Source organism: Octopus bimaculoides, chromosome 2 (genome assembly GCF_046866305.1).
Source record: "Octopus bimaculoides isolate indiv1 chromosome 2, ASM4686630v1, whole genome shotgun sequence".
NCBI lineage: Eukaryota > Metazoa > Mollusca > Cephalopoda > Octopoda > Octopodidae > Octopus > Octopus bimaculoides.
Window position 1 is genome coordinate 116,881,208 of NC_142929.1, and position 20,534 is coordinate 116,901,741.

The window sequence follows — 20,534 nt, forward strand, 5'->3', positions numbered from 1 at the left end:
GATTGTTGAGACTTTAATTTCTAATATATATATTTGTAATAATTCAGTTATTGTTGTCCTTGCCACTGATGTTGCTTTCTGTTTTTGTCTGCCCTTAATTTAAATGAAGCTCCATTGTGGAGTACTTTGTAACAGAGAATACCTTGTAAATTCAGGTGTTCAAAACAATTTATGCAAACAGCTAAGTTTTCAAACATATCTTCTAATGCTAACAAGAATGAATAAAGTTGTGTAAACTATAGCCTAAAGATATTGTTAGCAGTAATTTTAGAGAACTGTATGTGACACAAATTTGATATATTTATTCTTCTCAGAGCAAACATCAGAAACATCAAGCTTTTGAAGCTGAACTGGCTGCCAATGCTGACCGATTACAGGCCTTATTATCAACAGGTAATAGTAAGTATCCAGGGATTCAACTGCTAATTCCTGGTGTTTATTTCTTTGAGGAAATATGTGTATTGTCAAATTTCTTGTTAGTTAATCCTCTTTATTTTTGGATTAAGTGAGCATTCTGTTTGCTTAGTGTGTTTATCTATGTAGAATACAAATATATTCCTGAAATTGATGCCATAAAAACTGTCAAGCACATTACATTGGCAATAACAGATATAAGCAATGTATTAGGTTTTGTGCCTGAGGTCATATAACTACACGTATGATCTTGTTCTTCATGCAGACTTGATTGATCGTTCCCAATGTGCTGGTTCAGAAGATGCAGTACAAGCCCGACTTGAAAGTCTCTCAAATCAATGGGAGTCTCTTGTAACAAAATCAACTGAGAAAAGCGAAAAACTGAAAGAAGCCAACAAGCAACAGTCTTACAATGCCGGCGTTAAGGATATTGATTTCTGGTTGGGTGAGGTATGACTACCATTATTTCTTTCTCCAAATTAACAGTTTATCATCAACATTTCTCATATTCTTTTCAGACTTTGTTTTGTCCATTGTTTAGGATGCTGTTTGTCAACTTTTGCTATATTCCATAGGTGGAACAAATGTTGGCGTCTGAAGACTATGGCAAAGATTTGGCTTCTATCCAGAATCTGCTTAAGAAACATCAACTTCTTGAAGCTGATGTTGGTGCTCATGAGGTAAGTAATGCATTATTTCATATGAACTTGAATATAATCTATTACAAACTTGCATCATTTCCTCAAATGTCCAGATTATTTTCTAAAGGGTACACATTTGTCATATAATATTTGTCTATAATTCAGTGACTAGACAGTTCAGTTTAGTATATTTATGTATAATGTCATGTGTAAATGTCCCTCCAATAATCAATTGAAATAGTGAAAAAGAAGGTAAAAATGTTATATGAAGCCCTCTATTAAACCTAGGAAAAGCGGTTCCCTTTTGATATCCAACTCATGATAAACTTACTACAGACAGGTTTTTGATGTATTGATTATTGGAAATACTGTTTAAAGAAATCTCTGAAACGCATAGTTCCTATAAAAAAAGTCAATGGTAGTATGTTTAAAACCTTAAATTGTTATTGAAATAAAGTAACATATAATACAATTACTAGCTAAAGGTTTATACATATTAACTTACTGTATAATTTGATCTCCTTTTATTTTTTAATTTTACTACTAAATTTATCAGGCACAGGCATAGCTGTGTGGTAAGAAGTTTGCTTTCCAGATGGAAACTACAAGAAGCTTTGTCGTGTGTCTGTATTTATGACTGTAATCAGTATGCCGAGTTGCGTCCCTTTACAGAAAAAAAAAAATGACGTAGCCATTTAATAGAGTAATAAAGTAAATATTAGACTGAATAATGAGATTTATATGATTGACACATGCCTCAGCATGGTTCAGTCCAAAGAGTGAAACTAGTAAAAGCATAAAGTATAGGTTGTGAGGGATATTTCACAACAGAATTGATGGAAGGAGGAATGGGTTTTAGAGAGTCTGCTAGTTCTGAGGATTTTATGGGTTAGATTATTATTTGTTTTGATGTGATTATCTAAAATTAATGCCATTAAAATTTCTCATCTCTAATCACCTTTCTCTTCTATTATTTATTTTATATTTGAGTAATTTCGTATTCAGGATTTCACATTGCTTTTCTTCCTTCAGTGGTCAATAAAAACAAGTACCAGATATACATTGAAATTCTAGTTAATTGACAATAGTACCTTTCGTTACAAAATTATATATAAAGAAAGAATGTAAAGATTGCAAATGATTCTATTAAGTCTTTTTTCAATTTAGGATCGTATCAAAGATTTGAACACTCAAGCTGACCAGTTTTTAGAAGCTGGGGTCTGGGATGTTGACAGTATTGCCGAACGTAAGAAGACAATTAATGAAAGATACGAAAGGTAATAATGCATTTAATAGACTAAACCTTAAATTGTTTAGTTACCTTGTTTTAAAAAATATCCTTTCATCGTTTTTCTCTCTTTTTTTTTTTTTTACTTTAGAATTAAAGAGCTTGCTGAACAACGCCGTCTTAGGCTCAGTGAGTCTAACACTAGGCACCAGTTCATGAGAGATATTGATGATGAAGAGGCTTGGATTAAGTATGTTAGCTCTTAATTTCTATTTTTGGTAGAAATTATAGTTATTATTGTTAGAATTTGGAAGAAAATTAACAAAAACCATTTTCCATTCTAGAGAAAAGAAAATTCTTGTTAATTCTACTGACTATGGTCGTGATTTAACTGGGGTTCAAAACTTGAGGAAAAAACACAAACGACTTGAAGCTGAGCTGAATAGTCATGAACCAGCCATCCAGGTAATATTTTTATATTCCAGTTGACATTTCATGGGTGCTTTATATATTTTCTTTGTATCTTTTGGGCTCATTATTATTTTAGATTTGAAGTTGCCTTCAATTTGATACTTTTCTTTTCAGTTTGTCCAGGAAACTGGCCGCCGTCTGATTGCTGAGTCCGATATTAATGTTGCTGACATAGAAGCCCGTCTTAATGGCTTGGCACAAAGTTGGCAAGAACTAAACCAGCTGTGTGTCCACAGGTCTGTAGCTTTTCCCGGATTTTGCAGTAATTGTTGTTGGCTTCATTATCGATTTTGCTAAAATCAATTTTGAATTTCATTTCTTATATGGTACTTCTCAATTTTACCTCTGGAATAGCACTTATAGAAAGTCTCTTAGTTAGATTGCCAGTTGACTAAGTTTTGCTGTCGCTTGTAGGTGGATTGGAAATAGTCTTTTGCCTGCTTCCTATACCAAGTCAAGGAAGTCCTATTTTAGATCAATGGTATCAACATGGGTGCTCTCAGTAGCAAGCCCTCATATTTTGTTGTCTGTATTACAGATTTAGTATCCTATCTAAATAAAAGACAAATATTGTTTGATGTTATAATGTACTCTTGTATAAATGTATATTCTCTTCGCGTTTAACTTAATATCTGGTTTGTATTTATATTGTTGCTATTTTATAAAAGCTAACTCTAAATTCTACATGCTACATAAAGTTGTGCATTTTTGCTTGATATCTTAAGTGATCATTGTTTCTTTTACAGAGGTCAGAAACTAGAACAATCATATGCATTCCAACAATTTACAGCCAATGTTGAGGAGGAAGAAGCCTGGATAACTGAGAAACTACATTTGTTATCTGGTGGAGATTATGGTGACACTATGGCTGCCGTACAGGTAATTTATTTTCACAGATGTACAGAGTGATTTTTAGTAAAACTTTGATTGGAAAGAACATGAATTAAAAAAAAAAGACATGGTAGTTACTTGATTGACTCAGTTACAATTTCTTACAGTGGGTATGAGGTGTTAATGAATCTTTTTATATGGTGAAGGTGTGTTTTTGGACATTAAGAATAACAAAAAACAAAAATATTCCAATTTTTTTTTTAGAGTTTTAAGTTGATCCTGATTTAAAAATCATTTAAAAATAACTTGCGACCAGAAGATAATATAGAACAATGTAGGTGCAGGCATGGCTTTGTGGTTAAGTTTGCTTCCTAACAGTGTGGTTTTAGGTTCAGCCCCACTGCATGGCACCTTGAGCGAGTGTCTACTATAGCTCCAGGCTGACCAAAGCTTTGTGAGTGGATTTAGTAGACAGAAACTAAAAGAAGCTTGTAGTCAGGCAGGGTGTGTGTAATACATGTATGTGCTTGTGTCTCCTGGTCCTGACATTACACAATGGTTCTAAACAAGCATCACTATCATACAAGTGGCTGTTTGTTTTCAATCTTATGTGAAAACGTGTTCAGCCATAGGAAAATATTACTTTAAAACAATTGAGGTTTGGTGACAAGAAGAACCTCAACAAATTTAAAACAACAAATTGTGTCTAATTCATGCAAGCATTGAAAAGTGAACATTAAAACAATAATGATGACTCTTAAACATGTTTTAGTGAATTTGTATTGAGTGAGAGAATTCAGTGTTACATTGCATTTGTCGTTTGTAAAATACTAGTCAAATCTTATCTTAGCTTCTATATTTATATTGATTTGTCTTATATTGTTTGTAGGGTCTGCTCAAGAAACATGAGGCTTTTATAACAGACTTCCAAGTTCACAAAGACAGATGCATGGAGATTCAACGAGAGGGGCAGAATTTAATTGATGAGGTATGAATTATTTTTATTTTTCTCTTTATATCTTGATTTGTTTATTCCAATAAGGGAGTCACTTTTGTACTGATTAAGTTCCTGTTTTGTATTGCATATAATAATTTCTGCTGGAGGCAGAATTGTTTTGTGAATAAAATTGTTTCAACTATAGTCTTTTTTTTTTTCAACAATTGATAGCATTTCAAGTAATAAGATAACTTTTGTTTTAAATATCATAAAAAATGATGCATTTGATATTTGTATTCAATATTTTATTGAATGTCTCTTCAGAACAATCACAATGCTCCAGCCATCCAACAACGTATCAATAGTCTCCAAGAAAAGTTGGCCTCCCTTGAGAATGCTGCAGCACAGAGACACACAGGGTTGGTTGACAATTCTGCCTTCTTACAGTTTATTTGGAAGACTGATGTTGTGGAAAGCTGGATTGGTAGGTGTATATTTTTGTTTTGTTTCGGCTAATATTGGTTGGGTGGAATCAACATATGATTTATTACATTCCGATAAGGCTAGAGAAAAAGGAATACCGCCTTTATAGCAAGATGCTTGTTTCTGTCTCTGTCATACTCTAACCTTTCATCATCTGACACAAGATCATCTCCTTCAATGTCCCCTCCCCTCTCCTTGTCTTGCAAGTTGCTTGGTGACTCTGCTGGTGCTGATGCCACATAAAAAGCATCCTGTCCACACTGATCATTACCGGATCCAACAACTTGATACCTCTATAATTCTTTGTATGCAAAGCGTCACCTTTACCTTTGTAGCAGTTGACTATGGTGCTGCTACACCAGTCATTGGGTATAACTCCTTTGTGTATCACCTGGTCAACTATATGGGTGACAAGGCTATAGCCGACACTGCCAGATATTTTGAGCATCTCTGCAGTGATTCCTGATGGGCCAGGGGCTTTCCCTGTCTTCATACTCTTGATTGCTTTGCTTTATCTGCCAAGGTACTGTCAATTAGGAAAGCTGGTCCCTCTGTTGGGTCGACATTCGGCAGACTCTCTTTCTCCTATTCATCCTCTTTATTAAGCAACCTTTCATAGTGGCGTCTCCAAACCTCTCTCTTTGCAGCCTCGTCTAGTGCAAGTGAGCCATCATCCATGCGGACACATTTCTCTCCTACGACATCACAAATCTCTCTCACACACTGTCTTGCAACACGAAATACTTCAAGTCTTTGGTCCTCATGGCGCAGAACATTGGCAAATTTTTTCTTATCTGCTTCTGGCTGAATAAACCTGTCTCCCAGCTTCCCTTCTGGCAGTCTGATACAATTCCCTGCTATCTTTGTTCTTCCAGTCCTTCCAAGCCTGTTTCTTTTGTCTAATAGCCCTGTCAACAACATTGTTCCACCACGACGTTATTTTGGGTCGAGAGGGGACTTTGCACCATCCACAGATCTGGTCAGTGGCCCTCAGCAGGTTGTCCTGTAGAAACCTCCAGTTGTCTTCCACATTATGTGATGTTATATCCCATTCTATTTTGTTGAAGGCTTTGAGTAATATGTCTCTAAATCTCTGTCCATTTGTGGGATCTTTAAGCTTCCAGACCCTTCTCCTCCAAGCTGGTCTACTTCTGGGCATCCATTTAGCCCTGATCCCGAAGTTGCTAACTACTATGTTGAGGGGTACATTCTTCGCCTGGGAAGGTTTTGGCATTTATAAGCAGCCCTCTTTCCCTTTTTCTGGCGAGGATGTAGTCAATTTGGCTAGTGCGTGTGACAGGCGGGTTTCCTGGAGTTGGTATTGTAAGCCATAAGATCATTTGCATCGCAGAACTCCAGCAGTCTGGTTCCCTCCTCATTGCGGGAACCAAAGCCATAGCCTCCATATACGCCATGGAAGCCCCCTGCATGTTGTCCAACATGTCTATTGAAATCAACAGCCACAAAGAGAAGGTCTCTGTCATTCGTTGACGAGGTAGTCTGCAATAGGGTGTCATAAAATTGGTCTTTCTGCCCATCCGGTAGCCCTGGTTGAGGGGCATAGGCCGAGATAACAGTAGCTAACCTATGGTGAAGCACTAATCTAATCTTAAGTACTCTGTCGCATACTCTAACTACCTCTATTACCTTATCCACCCATTTCTCCGCAAGAAGTATACCCACACCCTCAACCCCATCAGTGTTCCCTGCCCAGAAAATCTTGTACCTGTGTTCTTTGACTGTGAGGAACCTAGCGGAACCTCCTCTCCACATTACTTCTTGGATGCAGCACAAATCTACATGTCTCCGTTCAAGCATCTCAACAATCTCACCAGACCTACCTTTCAGTGTGCTGCCGTTGAGTGTGCCAACTCTGAGGGTGTGGGAGGTGTGGGCGTGTGAGACCCTGGGATGAGGGACAGCAGTGTCATGTACCTGAAAAGAAAGCTTGCATTTGGCAGAATTCATAAACAAAGAATAGCCTACAACGTACATACACTATGCCATTTTTATGCGCTATATGATCGATAAACCCTAGGTAGGGGTGGGGATGGCATTAGGCCCTTAGAAGTGTTCGCGGGAGACAACCAAAGGATGATAGAGGATAGGAACTTCTGGTAAAGGTGGAGGGGGTGGGAGGGTGGGCGTACCGCGAGCCAGCAAGTTTAGGCGAGAGCATCTTCTGCACTTGTATACTATGGTAGACAAATTTAGAAAGAATGTATTAACAAAATGATAAACTTGAATAAATAAATAAAATGTGACGATTAATGGATATGCATGAACTTCAGGACAAACAAGGAAAACGAATCTATCGGACTATGTTTACATGGTAAAGAAATAGATAGATAATAAAGAACAAATGGGGGATAGATAGATAATAAAGAACGAATGGGGGTGGGGGGGATATGGTTATGATCTTATCAGAAACAGGAGTACATGAACGAGGTTGAAAGGATAAAATTTCTTATCTGATCATCTTCTGAAATTCGTATTCTATCAGCAGAGGAATTGAAAATCAAGTAGGGGAAATGGAGCATTGCACTGGTTTATATAGGGTTAGGGTTGGGGAGTGGTAAAATCAAAGAGAGAGAGAGAGAGGGGTCTGAGTTAGGTGGACAGGCAGTAAATACAGCACAGATGAATAATTAATAGGTGAATAACTGTTCTAATTTATTTAATTAGTGATGAAAACTATCCTAAATTATTCAAGTCATCTCTAAAAGGTGCATTACTTAATTTGTGCTAATGAAAAGACAGTAATGGTAGGTGTTAAAGTGTTTGGAAGAAGTTCAGTGATTCTTTATTTTTGTGTGAAGCATGTTTTAAAGATGTGTGAGAGTGAGAATATTGGGCTAAAATTTAAGGGGCAGTGTAAAAATATCAATGTCAATACAAATACTTCACCTCACATCCCTTGATTGTCTGTCTTGGTAACCCTATGTTTATAGCATTGACGTAACATTACAAACAGCACACTCCTTCAGAATGAGAAAATATTTCAGCTGTGATTAGTTGCAGACGCTGAGTCACCACTGATAATCCCCTTCCTACCACACCATTAAGCCCTCCTCCAAGAGAAGATAAGTTGATTGACAGATGAGCTTCACAACATAACTATTCTCTCTCTCATTCTTCTCTTATTAACTACAACAGCTATTTCCAACCAACACACTTGGCCTTCTTGCTTTGATCATTCCTCTTATTCCTAACTCCAAATTCTATCTCTGGAATTCTCTCCCTGCTCAGATATTTCCTTCATAATTTCAAACTCTCAAACAGATTGATGTCAACAGGTTAGGAATGCCTGCAAACGCCAAAGGTACCCTCCTCCAAAGGCTAGTTTAGAAGAACCATTGAAGACAGAATTGAAATGTACATATGGAAATAGATATGACAGTGTAATTAAGAAGTTTGCTTCACACCCACATAGTTCTGGGTTTGGTCCCATTGTAGTCTTGTGCAAATGTCTCCTACTATAGCATTGGGTTAATGAAAACATTGCAAGTGAAATTTTGTAAACAAAAACTGAATTGCTCATTGTGTGTGTGAGCACAGAATGAAAACTCATTAAGTCGAACAAAAATATCTTGTTAGCAGTTCTGCCTCATTTGTGTTCCTTCACATGAAGGTCAACTTTATTAATCTTATGAGATTAATAGAAAAAGTTCAAAGTACTGTTGTAGATATAACTGACTAAAATACTTGAAGGTGCCTCAGCATGGCCTCAAGCCATGTACAAAGGTGAATGGGGAAGTAATGAGTATTGATAATGAGTGATGCTTTACAAATTATAGAACTAATGGCTGTCAGATATTTGTTGTGAAAGAGGAGACATTGATAAATTATTTTTTCTAATTTCAGCGGACAAAGAAACCCAAGTTCGCTCAGATGACTATGGCCGTGACCTTTCCTCTGTACAGACTCTGTTGACCAAGCAGGTAAATAGTTACATCAAAATACTCAATTTATCATAAAATGTATTTCGTGGCTTCAAAAACCTACTTTTGATAATGATAACGATTATGATGATGATCATAAATAATAGTTTCATTAATTCATTAATACTTTTTGCAGGAAACTTTCGATGCTGGATTACAGGCTTTTGAGAAAGAAGGTATTCATACTATCACCGCCTTAAAAGAACAGCTTATTGCATCCAATCATGCTCAGACTCCGGCCATTGAGAAACGCTACAATGATGTAATTGCCCGGTAGGATATTTACTTCTTCATTGATTATAGTTACTGTTATGTACTGGTTATTGCTGGGGAAATGTAGTGTACCTGGATTCAAACGTAGATGTTCTTTAATATTTCTTGTGTGTGTGTGTGAGTGTGTGTGTGTGTGTGTGTGTGTGTGTGTGTGTGTGTGTGTGTGTGTGTGTGTGTGTGTGTGTGTATGTATATATATATATATATATATATATATATAAATGTGAAGGTCTTTCTATGAAGACTAAAATTGTGTGAATTCTTTGGCTGCAATTGTTTGTAAAAAGTTGACTCAAATATGATATAATAGAGTAATGAGGTTATTACTAAGGTCTCTAATAGTGGTATCAGCTTCAAACTGATGAGAGACCCTGTATATAGTTGCTTTGACCTGCTAGAAATAGCAGACAAACATGCATCAGGTCTATCTATTGTCTTTAAAAAAGAAATACAGTGTCTGAAAAAGACAGGATGGTCATAGCTGGATAAGAGCTGACTTGGGAGCTAAACAACTGTTATTTTAAATCACTGAGAGAGTCTTTACTCTGTCAGTTATATTTGGAAACACCCATGTAATCACTGTATACTTCTAATCATATAAATTACATTATTAAAACATTTTATTTTAATTTTTCATTACTTTTGATTATATTTCCCTGTTTATTGCAGCTCACCTCTTCATCTACTGCCAGTACTCCTTTCACTTGATATTCTAAAGTTTGTTGATGGTGGAAATCTACTTTTTAAATAATTAAACTCAGAACAAACAAATATTTATAATGCCCCCACTTAAATGGTGTTTTCAAGTCAAAAAGCTATGTCCAGTGTTCAATTCTGGGTCTCTTTTGCATTATGTGAATAAGAAATAAAATCTTTCACTGGATAGGACATTGCTGTTTTTCAGGCAATTCATTGCTGCAAGCCAACAAAATAGCTATCAGTTCCATGAACTTGATATTGCTTATAGCAATTAATTATTTCATCCATAGTCTCAGCTTAGAACTAAGTGGGTTGGACAGTCAAAGTTATAGTTCCAACTCACAACAAATTGTCTCTTACCCCATCAGCTTAACCTTCCTTTATTGAAGTCTCAAATATTTGTAATTGATTAAATTGAGTCGGTATATTTATAAATTTTCTTTGTTGTCCTTTTCAGATGGAAGAAACTTTTGGATGATTCCGAATCCCGTAAACAAAGATTGTTGAAACTCCAAGAGCAGTACCGCAAAATTGAAGACCTCTACCTTAATTTCGCTAAGAAGGCTTCAGCTTTTAACAGTTGGTTTGAGAATGCTGAAGAAGATCTCACTGATCCTGTCAGGTGTAATTCAGTAGAAGAAATTAAGGTAAATATAACTAGCCAGATTTTCTACCTGTTATGATTGATATGAGAATAATTTAATATTATCTTTAAACTTGGGTTTATTAGTGCTGTAAAATTCATTTAGTTGTATGGTAATGTGTATTTCTATGTTTGACAAATTGCTATTTGTGTAGGCGTTGAGGGAAGCCCATGACCAATTCAAGGCATCATTAAGTGCTGCTCAGGCTGATTTTAACCAACTTGCCAGTCTGGACAAACAAATAAAAAGTTTTAATGTTGGCCCTAACCCTTATACATGGTTCAACATGGATGCGTTGGAAGACACTTGGAGAAACCTACAGAAAATCATTAAGGTACAGTATTTCTAGTCACATATTTTTTTTTTGTTTTATGGTGTATAGACCTCATTGTCTTTAAGTGCTGTCTGATGTTCATCAATTTTGTTTCACACCATCACATATATTTATCAAATTCATTGTTCTATAACTTGTTTACAGGAACGTGATGGTGAACTAAACCGAGAACAACAGAGACAAGAAGAGAATGATCAACTTCGTAAACAATTTGCTCAAGCTGCTAATGCTTTCCATTCTTGGCTGACTGAGACAAGGTCTGTATTTAACTGCTGCTGAATAATAATTCCACTTCTATATTACACACACCTTCAGCTGAATTTATGTTAGAGATTTCTTTATCAAAGATATTAAATCTATCTTACTAAGAAGTGCAGTATATTTTTGTGTTCATTAAAACGTTCCAGATTATTTCTTTAGCAATTATTGTCCAGTAAACTTTATGTAGGAAAATTTTATTGGAAGTTAATTCAGATATGGAGTATTGTTTTCACGTAGTTAATGTTTAAATGATTTAATGTTTTGATGTTTGCTGTTTAATTGACATATTTTTTTAATCTTTTCTCTTTTCTACAACTTTTGTTTTCTATTGTACCTGGTCCTTCTACTCTACTATTTGCTGTGAATTCAGACTCTGGCTTTTGGATGGGTTATTACAGTTTTTTTCCTTCTTAGCATGATGCCTCATTTGGCCCACTGATAAGACAGATCAGTGTGTTTATTTGCCTACTTAGTCCTGAGGATGGTGCTTACCCTAACATGTTGCAATGCCTCTTTAATACCTTATCTTACATTAGGTCCTATTTAAATTTCTTGAGGTATGTTAGCAACTAATCCAGTAATTCATGTTTTGGTTCCCTCAAATTAATCTAGTACACATTGTTAATAAAAACAAGCATGAAGTATATTATTAACATAACATCTCCATCTAAATCCCCAGAAGCAGTTGCTTGAAGCTGAAACTTAGGTTGAAGTATTCATAACTGACCATTTTTATCATTGTGTGCATTTAGATTTAGTTTAACAACAATAAAATAATCAACTTACAGATGTAAAAATTAATCAGCTAATTATCATTTAATTGCTCATACCCCTACTAAATGACTGACATCACTTCAAAATGAAATTTTAACAAATGAAACTTTTTAGACATTTAATCTGTCTGAAATATTTGGAAGGAAGGCTGTTTATTTAGAAGTGGTTTGGTAAGGGATTGTGTTTGGTAGTGTTGGTGGAGCAGTTGGGGGGAAGAACCAAATTCTTAATTAGCTAACAATGCATTGAAATATTAAAGATCTTTAAAGTATTTGAGATATTGTTCGGAGATAAAATATGTAAGATGAGTACATGTGCGTGCATGTGTGCTTGTATGTGTGTCTGAGAATATACTTTCATTACTGGTCACTAACACTGAATCATCTTTTTGTTTTCTATTAATGATTGGTTTAATATTACAAATTGTATTATAAAAAATTAATAAATGGTCTTGAATCCTTTACTTCGAATTGTAATGGCATATTTCATTCTCCCTCTTTCCTTGCATCTTCATGATTCATTCTATTTTCTGAAGTATTTGGTCTCTATAAAAGTAGATACATTTCATTGAATTTCTTATCCAACAAGTCATTGGGTCTTATCCAACAATTCATTTGATATATTGGTTATTTGTTAGCCAATATATTTATTCGTTTGTTCCTAAAACCTAAATTTACTGCTAGATTCTTTTCCTTCCCTGGAACCACCTGATTTATACTAACCCAGCCTATTATGAGTTACTACTAAGTGTTATGCCTTTTAACAATAATGGTTTAGATTTGTTTTTCCAAAAGCATGACAAGTAGCTTTAAGAAATGAAACAGTTTGCCTGGAATTCTAATGAACTTGCTGATCTTAAGCATGTATTAAAAAAAAATTTTGTATTGTGAAATATTTCATAAAGTTTTAGTAAAAAAGTAAGTTAAATCAGTATTTAAAGTAAATATTTATTGTACACTTTTATACATGTAAACGAAAACTGTTCTTCATAAATTGGTTTTCACTACTTTATCGTCCTCCTTATTTTTTTGCTTATTCTGAGATTCCCCTTATTAGGCTTGTGCCATTCTACATTGGCCTCTCTAAAGAATACAATTGAGAATATATTTATTGAAGTTATCAAAATGTCTTTCATCTATCAATTAATTTCTATTTCTTTACTATAGATTGTATTGGTTTCTAACATAAGCACAAGGCTATTTCTTATGTCAATTTTATTTCTATCATAATCTATATCTATTTGTATATTTTTTCAAACAGAGCTGCTATGATGGAGGGCTCAGGAAGTCTTGAAGATCAGTTGGAAGCTGTTAAGGTGAGAATCAATAGTGTAAATACAAGATTTTAGAATTAGAAGACAGATATAGAATTGAGTCAGTTTTTTAATCTCTCAGTTACCTCATGTATCTCCAATTTAGAATAAGTACACTATATCTCTGTGTTGTAAGAGGTGACTAAAAGGGTTTTAAAACATTGCCTCATAAAGTCTATCTAACCCATGCTAGCATGAAAAAGCAAGTATAAAACATGCACTGTACTTTTTAAGAACACACTAATCACTGCGTTTGGTATTTAAAGTTATGGAATTGTCTCCCTTGCCCTTTTTTTAATCAAAATTATTTTTTTGCTCAGAATAGATCATTTGGATAGTAATTGTTCTCACCACTAAGGATATAATTTTAAGTAAATGTTTTGGCTTGGTTGTTCCAAAAGTATAGTAGCCAGAGTAAGAACAGGTTGGAAAAAGTTCAAGAAGCCTCTGCCACTGCTGGCAATATAGGTCTTTCCCTCACAATGAAGAGTAGATTATATAACACTTGTGTAAAAACTGTAATGTTGCATGATAGTGAGATATGGGCCTTGTATGCAGAGGAACTGAGGAAACTGGAAAGAAATGAAGCAATCTGACTCTGTTGGATATGTGTTGTAAGTGTACATGAATGACATGATACAAACATGCCATGAGAAAAATAGTACAAGAGAAATCAGATGTGAGCAAAAAACAAGACTGCATTGGTATGATCATGTAATGCATACGGATGACAAGTGTATAAAGAAGTGCCATTCATTTAATGTGAATGGGGTTTGTAGAAGAAGGAGACCCAGCAAGACATGGGACAAAGTGATTAAGACTGATCTTAGGATGTTGAACCTCATGGAAAGAATGACTGGCAGTATGCAGTTCTTAAGATTTGCCCAATTTGATGAAACTAAGTTCTGGAAGTGTGTGTGCATATGCGTGCACACATACATGTGTTTATATGTATAAGTTACTGTTTCATTACAAAAAAAAGTACTTCTAGTGAGGGATAATTATCATTTAATGTACACAGAATTTAAATTGAAGCTATTAGTTTCATGCTGTGAAAATATAATCTGGCTCATTCTTTCATACTTTAACCTCTCATGTCCTACCATAAAGCCACATCTCCTGAGATTTGTAATCTTGTAAGCTGCAAAGCAACATCACTTGTAATCCTCATCATCATCATCTGTTCTCCATGCTGGCATGGGTTGTACTGTTTGACCGGAAGACTGCACCAGACTCCAGTTTGATTTGGCATTGTTTTCTATGGCTGGATGCCCTTCCTAATGTCATCCAAGCTCCGAGAGTGTGATGGGTGCTTTTATGTGCCACTGGCATGGGTGCCATTTGTGTGACATCAGGCATGAAAAAAGCACCCAGTACATACTGTAAATTGGAGGTGCATCCTGTAGAAACCATGCCACAATAGATAATGGAGAATAATGAAGTCCTTGGACACATCTGATTCTGTCAGATCATTTCTCCAATGAATTCTTTAAAATGGTTATTGTAGCAGGAGAATTTTATGTTGTTTCCATTGTCATTTGTATTTGTTTTTCTATGCTTGTATGGGACCCTCTCCAACACAGTGTCTTGTCACTTGTTGCAGCCTTTAGTCATCTCTTTCCTGAGATGTACCTTCACCACATTTTCCTATTGTTTTTCTAGATCTTTCAGTTTTTCTCTTCGTTTATTCATGCTCTTTTATACAATAAAGCATAATGATTTTACTTTTTAAGCTTAATCTCTTAATCTCATATCTTGGATATTTAGAACAATTTCTCATCTTATGCAGCAAGGGATGCTGAAAAGAATCTTGTAGTATGAAGTATTAACTTGAAGTTACATACAAATGTTTGTTGACTAATTAGGTTAGATCAGCTAAATCAGATTAATCTATTTTTATAGTTTGTCATCTTTAATTTGGATTTCACATTTAGAAGTTAGTATCTGAAAGACTTGTAACTAGTATAATGAAAATAATTCTAACCTGTCAGTATGTAGTAGTAGCAGCAGTGAAAAGTGAATTCTTTAGATGTTATCTTTTGAATGAAAGTACTATGTTCATTTTTGGTATTTTATATTAAATTTTAGCGAAAAGCATCTGAAGTTAGAGCACAGAAAGGCCAATTAAAACGGATTGAAGATCTTGGTGCAGCCATGGAGGAGAGACTTATTTTAGATAATAGGTAAGAAATCTTTCAAAATTATTTCCTGCTTTTTATTTCTGGAAATTGTGCTGGTACTACCATTTACATTGAATTATATTTGTTTAATGTTGACGATAATGGTATTTGATTTTTAATTACATATTAATTTTTATCATTTCTTATTAGGTATACAGAACATAGTACTGTTGGTTTGGCCCAGCAGTGGGATCAACTGGACCAATTAGGTATGAGAATGCAACATAACTTAGAACAACAAATCCAGGCTCGGTAAGAGACTACATAGTTTAAATATCAGTTCCCTATAAATTGTTTTAATGTTAAATTAATGGTAACAACTGATTTGTTGTTACTGTTAGTAATTTCTTTGGCAATATATGCAAGTTCTACATTCATTATAACAAATTCTCTTAAATGTTTCTAGATATGAAGTTTGGCTCATAGTTTATCCAAATACAGTAATACCTCACTTTACAAGGACCTGCTTTACGAGACTCTGGGTTTACAAGTTTTTTTCTGTTTGAGTTTTTGCTTTACGACTGGCCTTCGTGCGGGTGACACGTAAAAGCACCCACTACACTCTGAGTGGTTGGCGTTAGGAAGGGCATCCAGCTGTAGAAACTCTGCCAAATCAGATTGGAGCCTGGTGTTGCCATCCGGTTTCACCAGTCCTCAGTCAAATCGTCCAACCCATGCTAGCATGGAAAGCGGACGTTAAACGATGATGATGATGATGAGTGTTCTCTGGGAATGAATTAATTTGTGTATCGAGGTATTACTGTACTTTGAAACATCTAGTAATTATTGGTGACATTAATTTAAGTAATCACTTTTTCGTCAGATCATGGGTTCTGGCTTGCTCCATGTTTTTGACTAAATTGTTATGGCAGAAATAAATAAAATATTGATTTTTTTTGGCTTCTGGAATATTATCAAGATTTGTAGAATATTGTATAAAATATTATGTCCATGACTAGTGAAATAGTTCCAACTAAGTGTGAAATTAGCTCACTGTCTGCTTACTGGTAACTCTCTTCCACTTTACTCTTGTTTGTCCTAAGATTGAACAACATGGAGGTGATTTCTTCACTTTTTTTCATTAACATTTAAAGTATAAATTATGAATGTCATCCATCACAGCTATTTTGTCCTTTTGAAATCTTTACTAACAATTTCATTAACCTTTCAAATTACTATTATTTTTCTTTCCATTACAGAAACCGCAGTGGTGTGTCAGAAGACGCTTTGCGAGAATTCAGCATGATGTTCAGGTAAAGAGCTGATTTAACAAATTATGATGGTGTAATCCCTTCTCCTTCTTTTTGACTGTACTAGTCTTGCCTAAAACAGTAAAATTCTAGGAAATCTCTTTAAGAGAAAAGTCTTGTTTAAATGTTAGAATTCTATTTTCAAACTGAAACATTTTTCCTGAATTCATTATCGTTTTTATAGCTGTGAAATTTCACACCCCTGGCTTTCTTTGATGTTTCTATTTGACATAACTATCTATTTTCCAGACACTTTGACAAAGATAAGAGTGGCAAACTTGACCACCAAGAATTTAAATCTTGCTTACGAGCTTTGGGTTATGATTTACCAATGGTGGAAGAAGGTCAAGTTGACACGGAATTCAAAGCAATTTTGGATACTGTAGATCCCAACAGGTCAGTAAAATTTGTTTTCATGCTTTTGTTTTTTATTAAATTAAAACCTCATGGATTTTGCATTATTCTGTCAACTTATAGTAACTACTTAATTTGATTCATCTGTTAATTGGTTTCTATGTTAATAGCTTTGTAAGCATGGGAAAATAAATGTAACATGATGGTTATGCTAGCCATTCCATTTGAACACTGGTTTCTGGTGTTTTAATAATTTTCTGAATCTTGAATGTTTTCTTTTCAATAGTTTTAGAAACAGCTTTTTGGAATTAATCTAAATTATTCACTTTGACTGTGGAGAGAGAAAAAGACTTAATTATTTTTCTGAATCTAATTTGTTGCAGAGATGGACAAGTCAGTCTGCAAGAATATATGGCATTTATGATTAGCCGAGAGACCGAAAACGTTCAATCTAGCTCTGAAGTGGAACAAGCCTTCAGAGCACTCACTTCAGGAGAGAAACCTTATATAACAGCCCAAGAACTATATGCAGTAAGTTTTAGGATATTGACTATTTTAAATAATTGTCTTAATGTTAATCTTTTCAAAGACTAACTTAAAAGAACTCTCTTCAATTTAACCATGATTTTAAAGTATTGTCTTATCAAATGTTACTAGTTTGTTTCTTACCTTTAACTATGACATTCTTTTCTTTCTAGAACCTGAGCAAAGAACAAGCAGATTATTGCATCAGTCGTATGAAACCCTACACAGACAAGACTGGTCGATCAATACCGGATACATACGACTTCACTGAATTCACCAGATCTTTGTTCATCAATTAGCATTTTCTTATTTTTTAATCTCCTTGTAGCTGGCTTTGACAATAATTATTGCCTTTCTTCTCCATTTTCTTCTTTCTTTCCTTAACTCTTCTTCAAAAGCTTCCAGGCACTTTTGATATGTTGCTTCTTAGTATGGCACCAACCATTTACTTGATGGTTATAATCCTCCGTGGTGCCAGTCTGTGTACTTTCTATCATGTCATATTTAATAGACATGTCTTCTAAAAGTCTATTCAGAGCTTGCTCCTTCCTGTTCTTATATGTCTACCTTCTTTCTCAGATGTATTCTTCAGTGGCAATCTCAGTAACTGTATTGCTAAACTAAATGTAGCAGAAAGCCAAAATTATTTTATTATAAAATATATTTGAAAATAAATTCACTCACCAAATGTCCACCTTATCTGTCCAGTTGCTGTGAAACCTGTGCAAGTTTTCTTCTTAGCTTCTTCAAGCTTATAAACTTTCAACATTTTCTGTATTCTCTCTGTTGGCACCTCTAACTGCCTGGTAAAGATATCTGATAGTCATGGAGAAATCTAGGGATAGGCTTGTCTGATTAGGTTGTGAGATGTATAGTGAGATGTAAGACAGATGGGCCATATTTTATACCAATTCACTGCTTCTCTTCTTTAACACTTGAGCAAGTTCCTAAGAAAAGTCTAAACTAATTCACTGTATCTACTAGGTTAATATATATATGGAAGGATTTTGTTATTTGGAAAGAGGTTCTTGGACATGTTGCTAGCTATTTTTATCTACAATAAAATGCCTTCACCTTCTCAAAATGCCTTGTGTATTTTTTGTTTTACTTAACTACAGGTAATGAATCCGTCTTGTCTATGTAAACTTAGTCTTAATTTGAAGATAATTTTGTTAAAATCTAATTTAACAACAGCACATCACCAGCTCATCACCATTTTAGATCTCATTTTTCTCTGTATGTGCTCTCACAATTACTGAATTATTTTCTACAGGTAGCTTAAATTACAGGGAAGAACAACTAATTTTGTTTTATATTCCGTGGGGTAGAGATGTGTGTATGCGCACACACGCACGCACACACACACACACACACACACATTGTTTTCACATCTACTTTTTCATACTTGCATGGGTTAGAACTGTTGGGGTAGGATTTCTATGACCAGATAGTCTTCCTGATGCTAACCATCACCATGCAAGGTAATAATTCCCTTGTCTATCAATGAGTTTCTTAGACATGCTCTTGTGAACTGCAAATGAAGGACACTGAACAGGAAAGTTGTTTACAGTCAGTAAACACTTGTGAAGACAAGGGGAAATACTCTCTTTCTCTCTCGCACGCGCGCGCGCACACGCACACACACACACACACACACACACACACACATGCATCAGGCTTCAGTTTCCATCTACCAATTTCACTCACAAGGTATTGGTTAGCCCAGGGCTATAATATGGAACACCATCCAACAGTGTTCATGCAGTGGGATGAAACACATAATCACATGGCTCTGAAGCAAACTTCTTAACCTCACAGCTGTATGAGGGAGATTTGGTTAGTATTTCTTGTAGGTTTAGTGACTAGATGCTCCTTCATTGGCTGTTAAAAATCATTAAAATCATTGGAAAATGTCCAAAGTGGTGATGGTAAGTATGAATGTCGGCCTAAGGCTACTAATAATTAGATTTTCTTTTCACTGGGCACAGAAATAAAATGATGAGGTGACGGAGTGAGGAGGAGGGGATATAAATGAACTGACCTCAATGTGTTTTTTTTTGTCAACACTAGATAGGTGAACAATGAAGTTGATTAAACTTAGTACTGTGAGGTGCCCTACAACTGTTTCTAACGACCAACCATCTTTAAAATATATCTCACAACAATGAAATTTAAGTGGAGTGACTTAACATTTTTTCATGACCCTCAAATAAAGCCAGGACTTGTCAGGGTTTGAAGTCAGAACCTACAGCTATGAGACTAAAAATTATTAGGCATTTTTATCATTGTTGCCATAACATTGCCCTTGTGGAGGCTGCTATTATTCACAGTAGGTAGTAAGAAAATCAGTAGAGGAATGTTTCATTGAAATAATTAGTGATGATGCTAGGTCATTGGAAGATGTAGTATTGTCATAGTTTATGTGAGGATGTTATAGTACAGTTGTTAGGGAGCTTATAAATAGGTTTGGTCAGACGGTATAAATATATTTTCATCAAAGACTTAAATATACTGAATATGGAAAGCGGACGTTAAACGATGATGATGATGATGATGATGATGATAAAAGACTAGGTTTTCTATGGCTGCTGACCATTGGAGTGTTTTATGGAAAAAAAAACTAGTGACTAGTGTTTTTCCTTTATGGTTGATGACTGATTGTCTTGTAACTCTAGTCTGATGAATCTGTGGGGTGACTGATGAGGCCTATCCAGACTAGAAATTCTCTTTCACATGTAGGACATGTATGCGAAAGTGCAGTGTGTGGGGCACTAAAACTCCTTAGCAAAATGAGTGCTTCTCAGACGCATTCTTTTGCTTTTAGAGGTTTAGGTACTGGTGTGAATCAGACTGCACCAGTTGTGTTGGCTTGGGACAAGCAGCTCGCAGCAATCTTTGAGAAATTGTTTTATCTTTTGCTAACCAACAGTGAGGTTTCCCTGACAGAATTCCTCTTAGAAGAGCTGCTATGGCATACTATTG

General features: G+C 35.1%; 1 protein-coding gene across 49 annotated transcripts in view; it reads left to right on the top strand.

Annotated features, from left to right (window-relative positions):
- The window catches only part of LOC106879353 (spectrin alpha chain), a 92,620-nt gene extending 73,984 nt beyond the window's left edge, over positions 1 to 18,636 (top strand). For 17 of the 49 annotated variants that reach the window (XM_052978633.2, XM_052978638.2, XM_052978641.2 and 14 more), the window contains 23 exons: positions 315 to 399; positions 680 to 864; positions 990 to 1,094; positions 2,223 to 2,332; positions 2,435 to 2,533; positions 2,628 to 2,748; positions 2,869 to 2,990; positions 3,501 to 3,633; positions 4,475 to 4,573; positions 4,847 to 5,006; positions 8,870 to 8,946; positions 9,083 to 9,219; positions 10,376 to 10,565; positions 10,717 to 10,896; positions 11,041 to 11,153; positions 11,528 to 11,545; positions 13,192 to 13,246; positions 15,332 to 15,426; positions 15,574 to 15,675; positions 16,623 to 16,676; positions 16,923 to 17,069; positions 17,411 to 17,558; positions 17,726 to 18,636. In XM_052978633.2, coding sequence (XP_052834593.1) covers positions 315 to 399; positions 680 to 864; positions 990 to 1,094; positions 2,223 to 2,332; positions 2,435 to 2,533; positions 2,628 to 2,748; positions 2,869 to 2,990; positions 3,501 to 3,633; positions 4,475 to 4,573; positions 4,847 to 5,006; positions 8,870 to 8,946; positions 9,083 to 9,219; positions 10,376 to 10,565; positions 10,717 to 10,896; positions 11,041 to 11,153; positions 11,528 to 11,545; positions 13,192 to 13,246; positions 15,332 to 15,426; positions 15,574 to 15,675; positions 16,623 to 16,676; positions 16,923 to 17,069; positions 17,411 to 17,558; positions 17,726 to 17,851 — 2,661 coding nt within the window. In that variant the 3' untranslated portion in view covers positions 17,852 to 18,636. The remainder of the gene's footprint in view (positions 1 to 314; positions 400 to 679; positions 865 to 989; positions 1,095 to 2,222; positions 2,333 to 2,434; positions 2,534 to 2,627; positions 2,749 to 2,868; positions 2,991 to 3,500; positions 3,634 to 4,474; positions 4,574 to 4,846; positions 5,007 to 8,869; positions 8,947 to 9,082; positions 9,220 to 10,375; positions 10,566 to 10,716; positions 10,897 to 11,040; positions 11,154 to 11,527; positions 11,546 to 13,191; positions 13,247 to 15,331; positions 15,427 to 15,573; positions 15,676 to 16,622; positions 16,677 to 16,922; positions 17,070 to 17,410; positions 17,559 to 17,725) is intronic. The other 32 variants (XM_052978635.2, XM_052978639.2, XM_089347561.1 and 29 more) reach the window with 3 other exon arrangements.
- Positions 18,637 to 20,534: the final 1,898 nt, after the last annotated feature.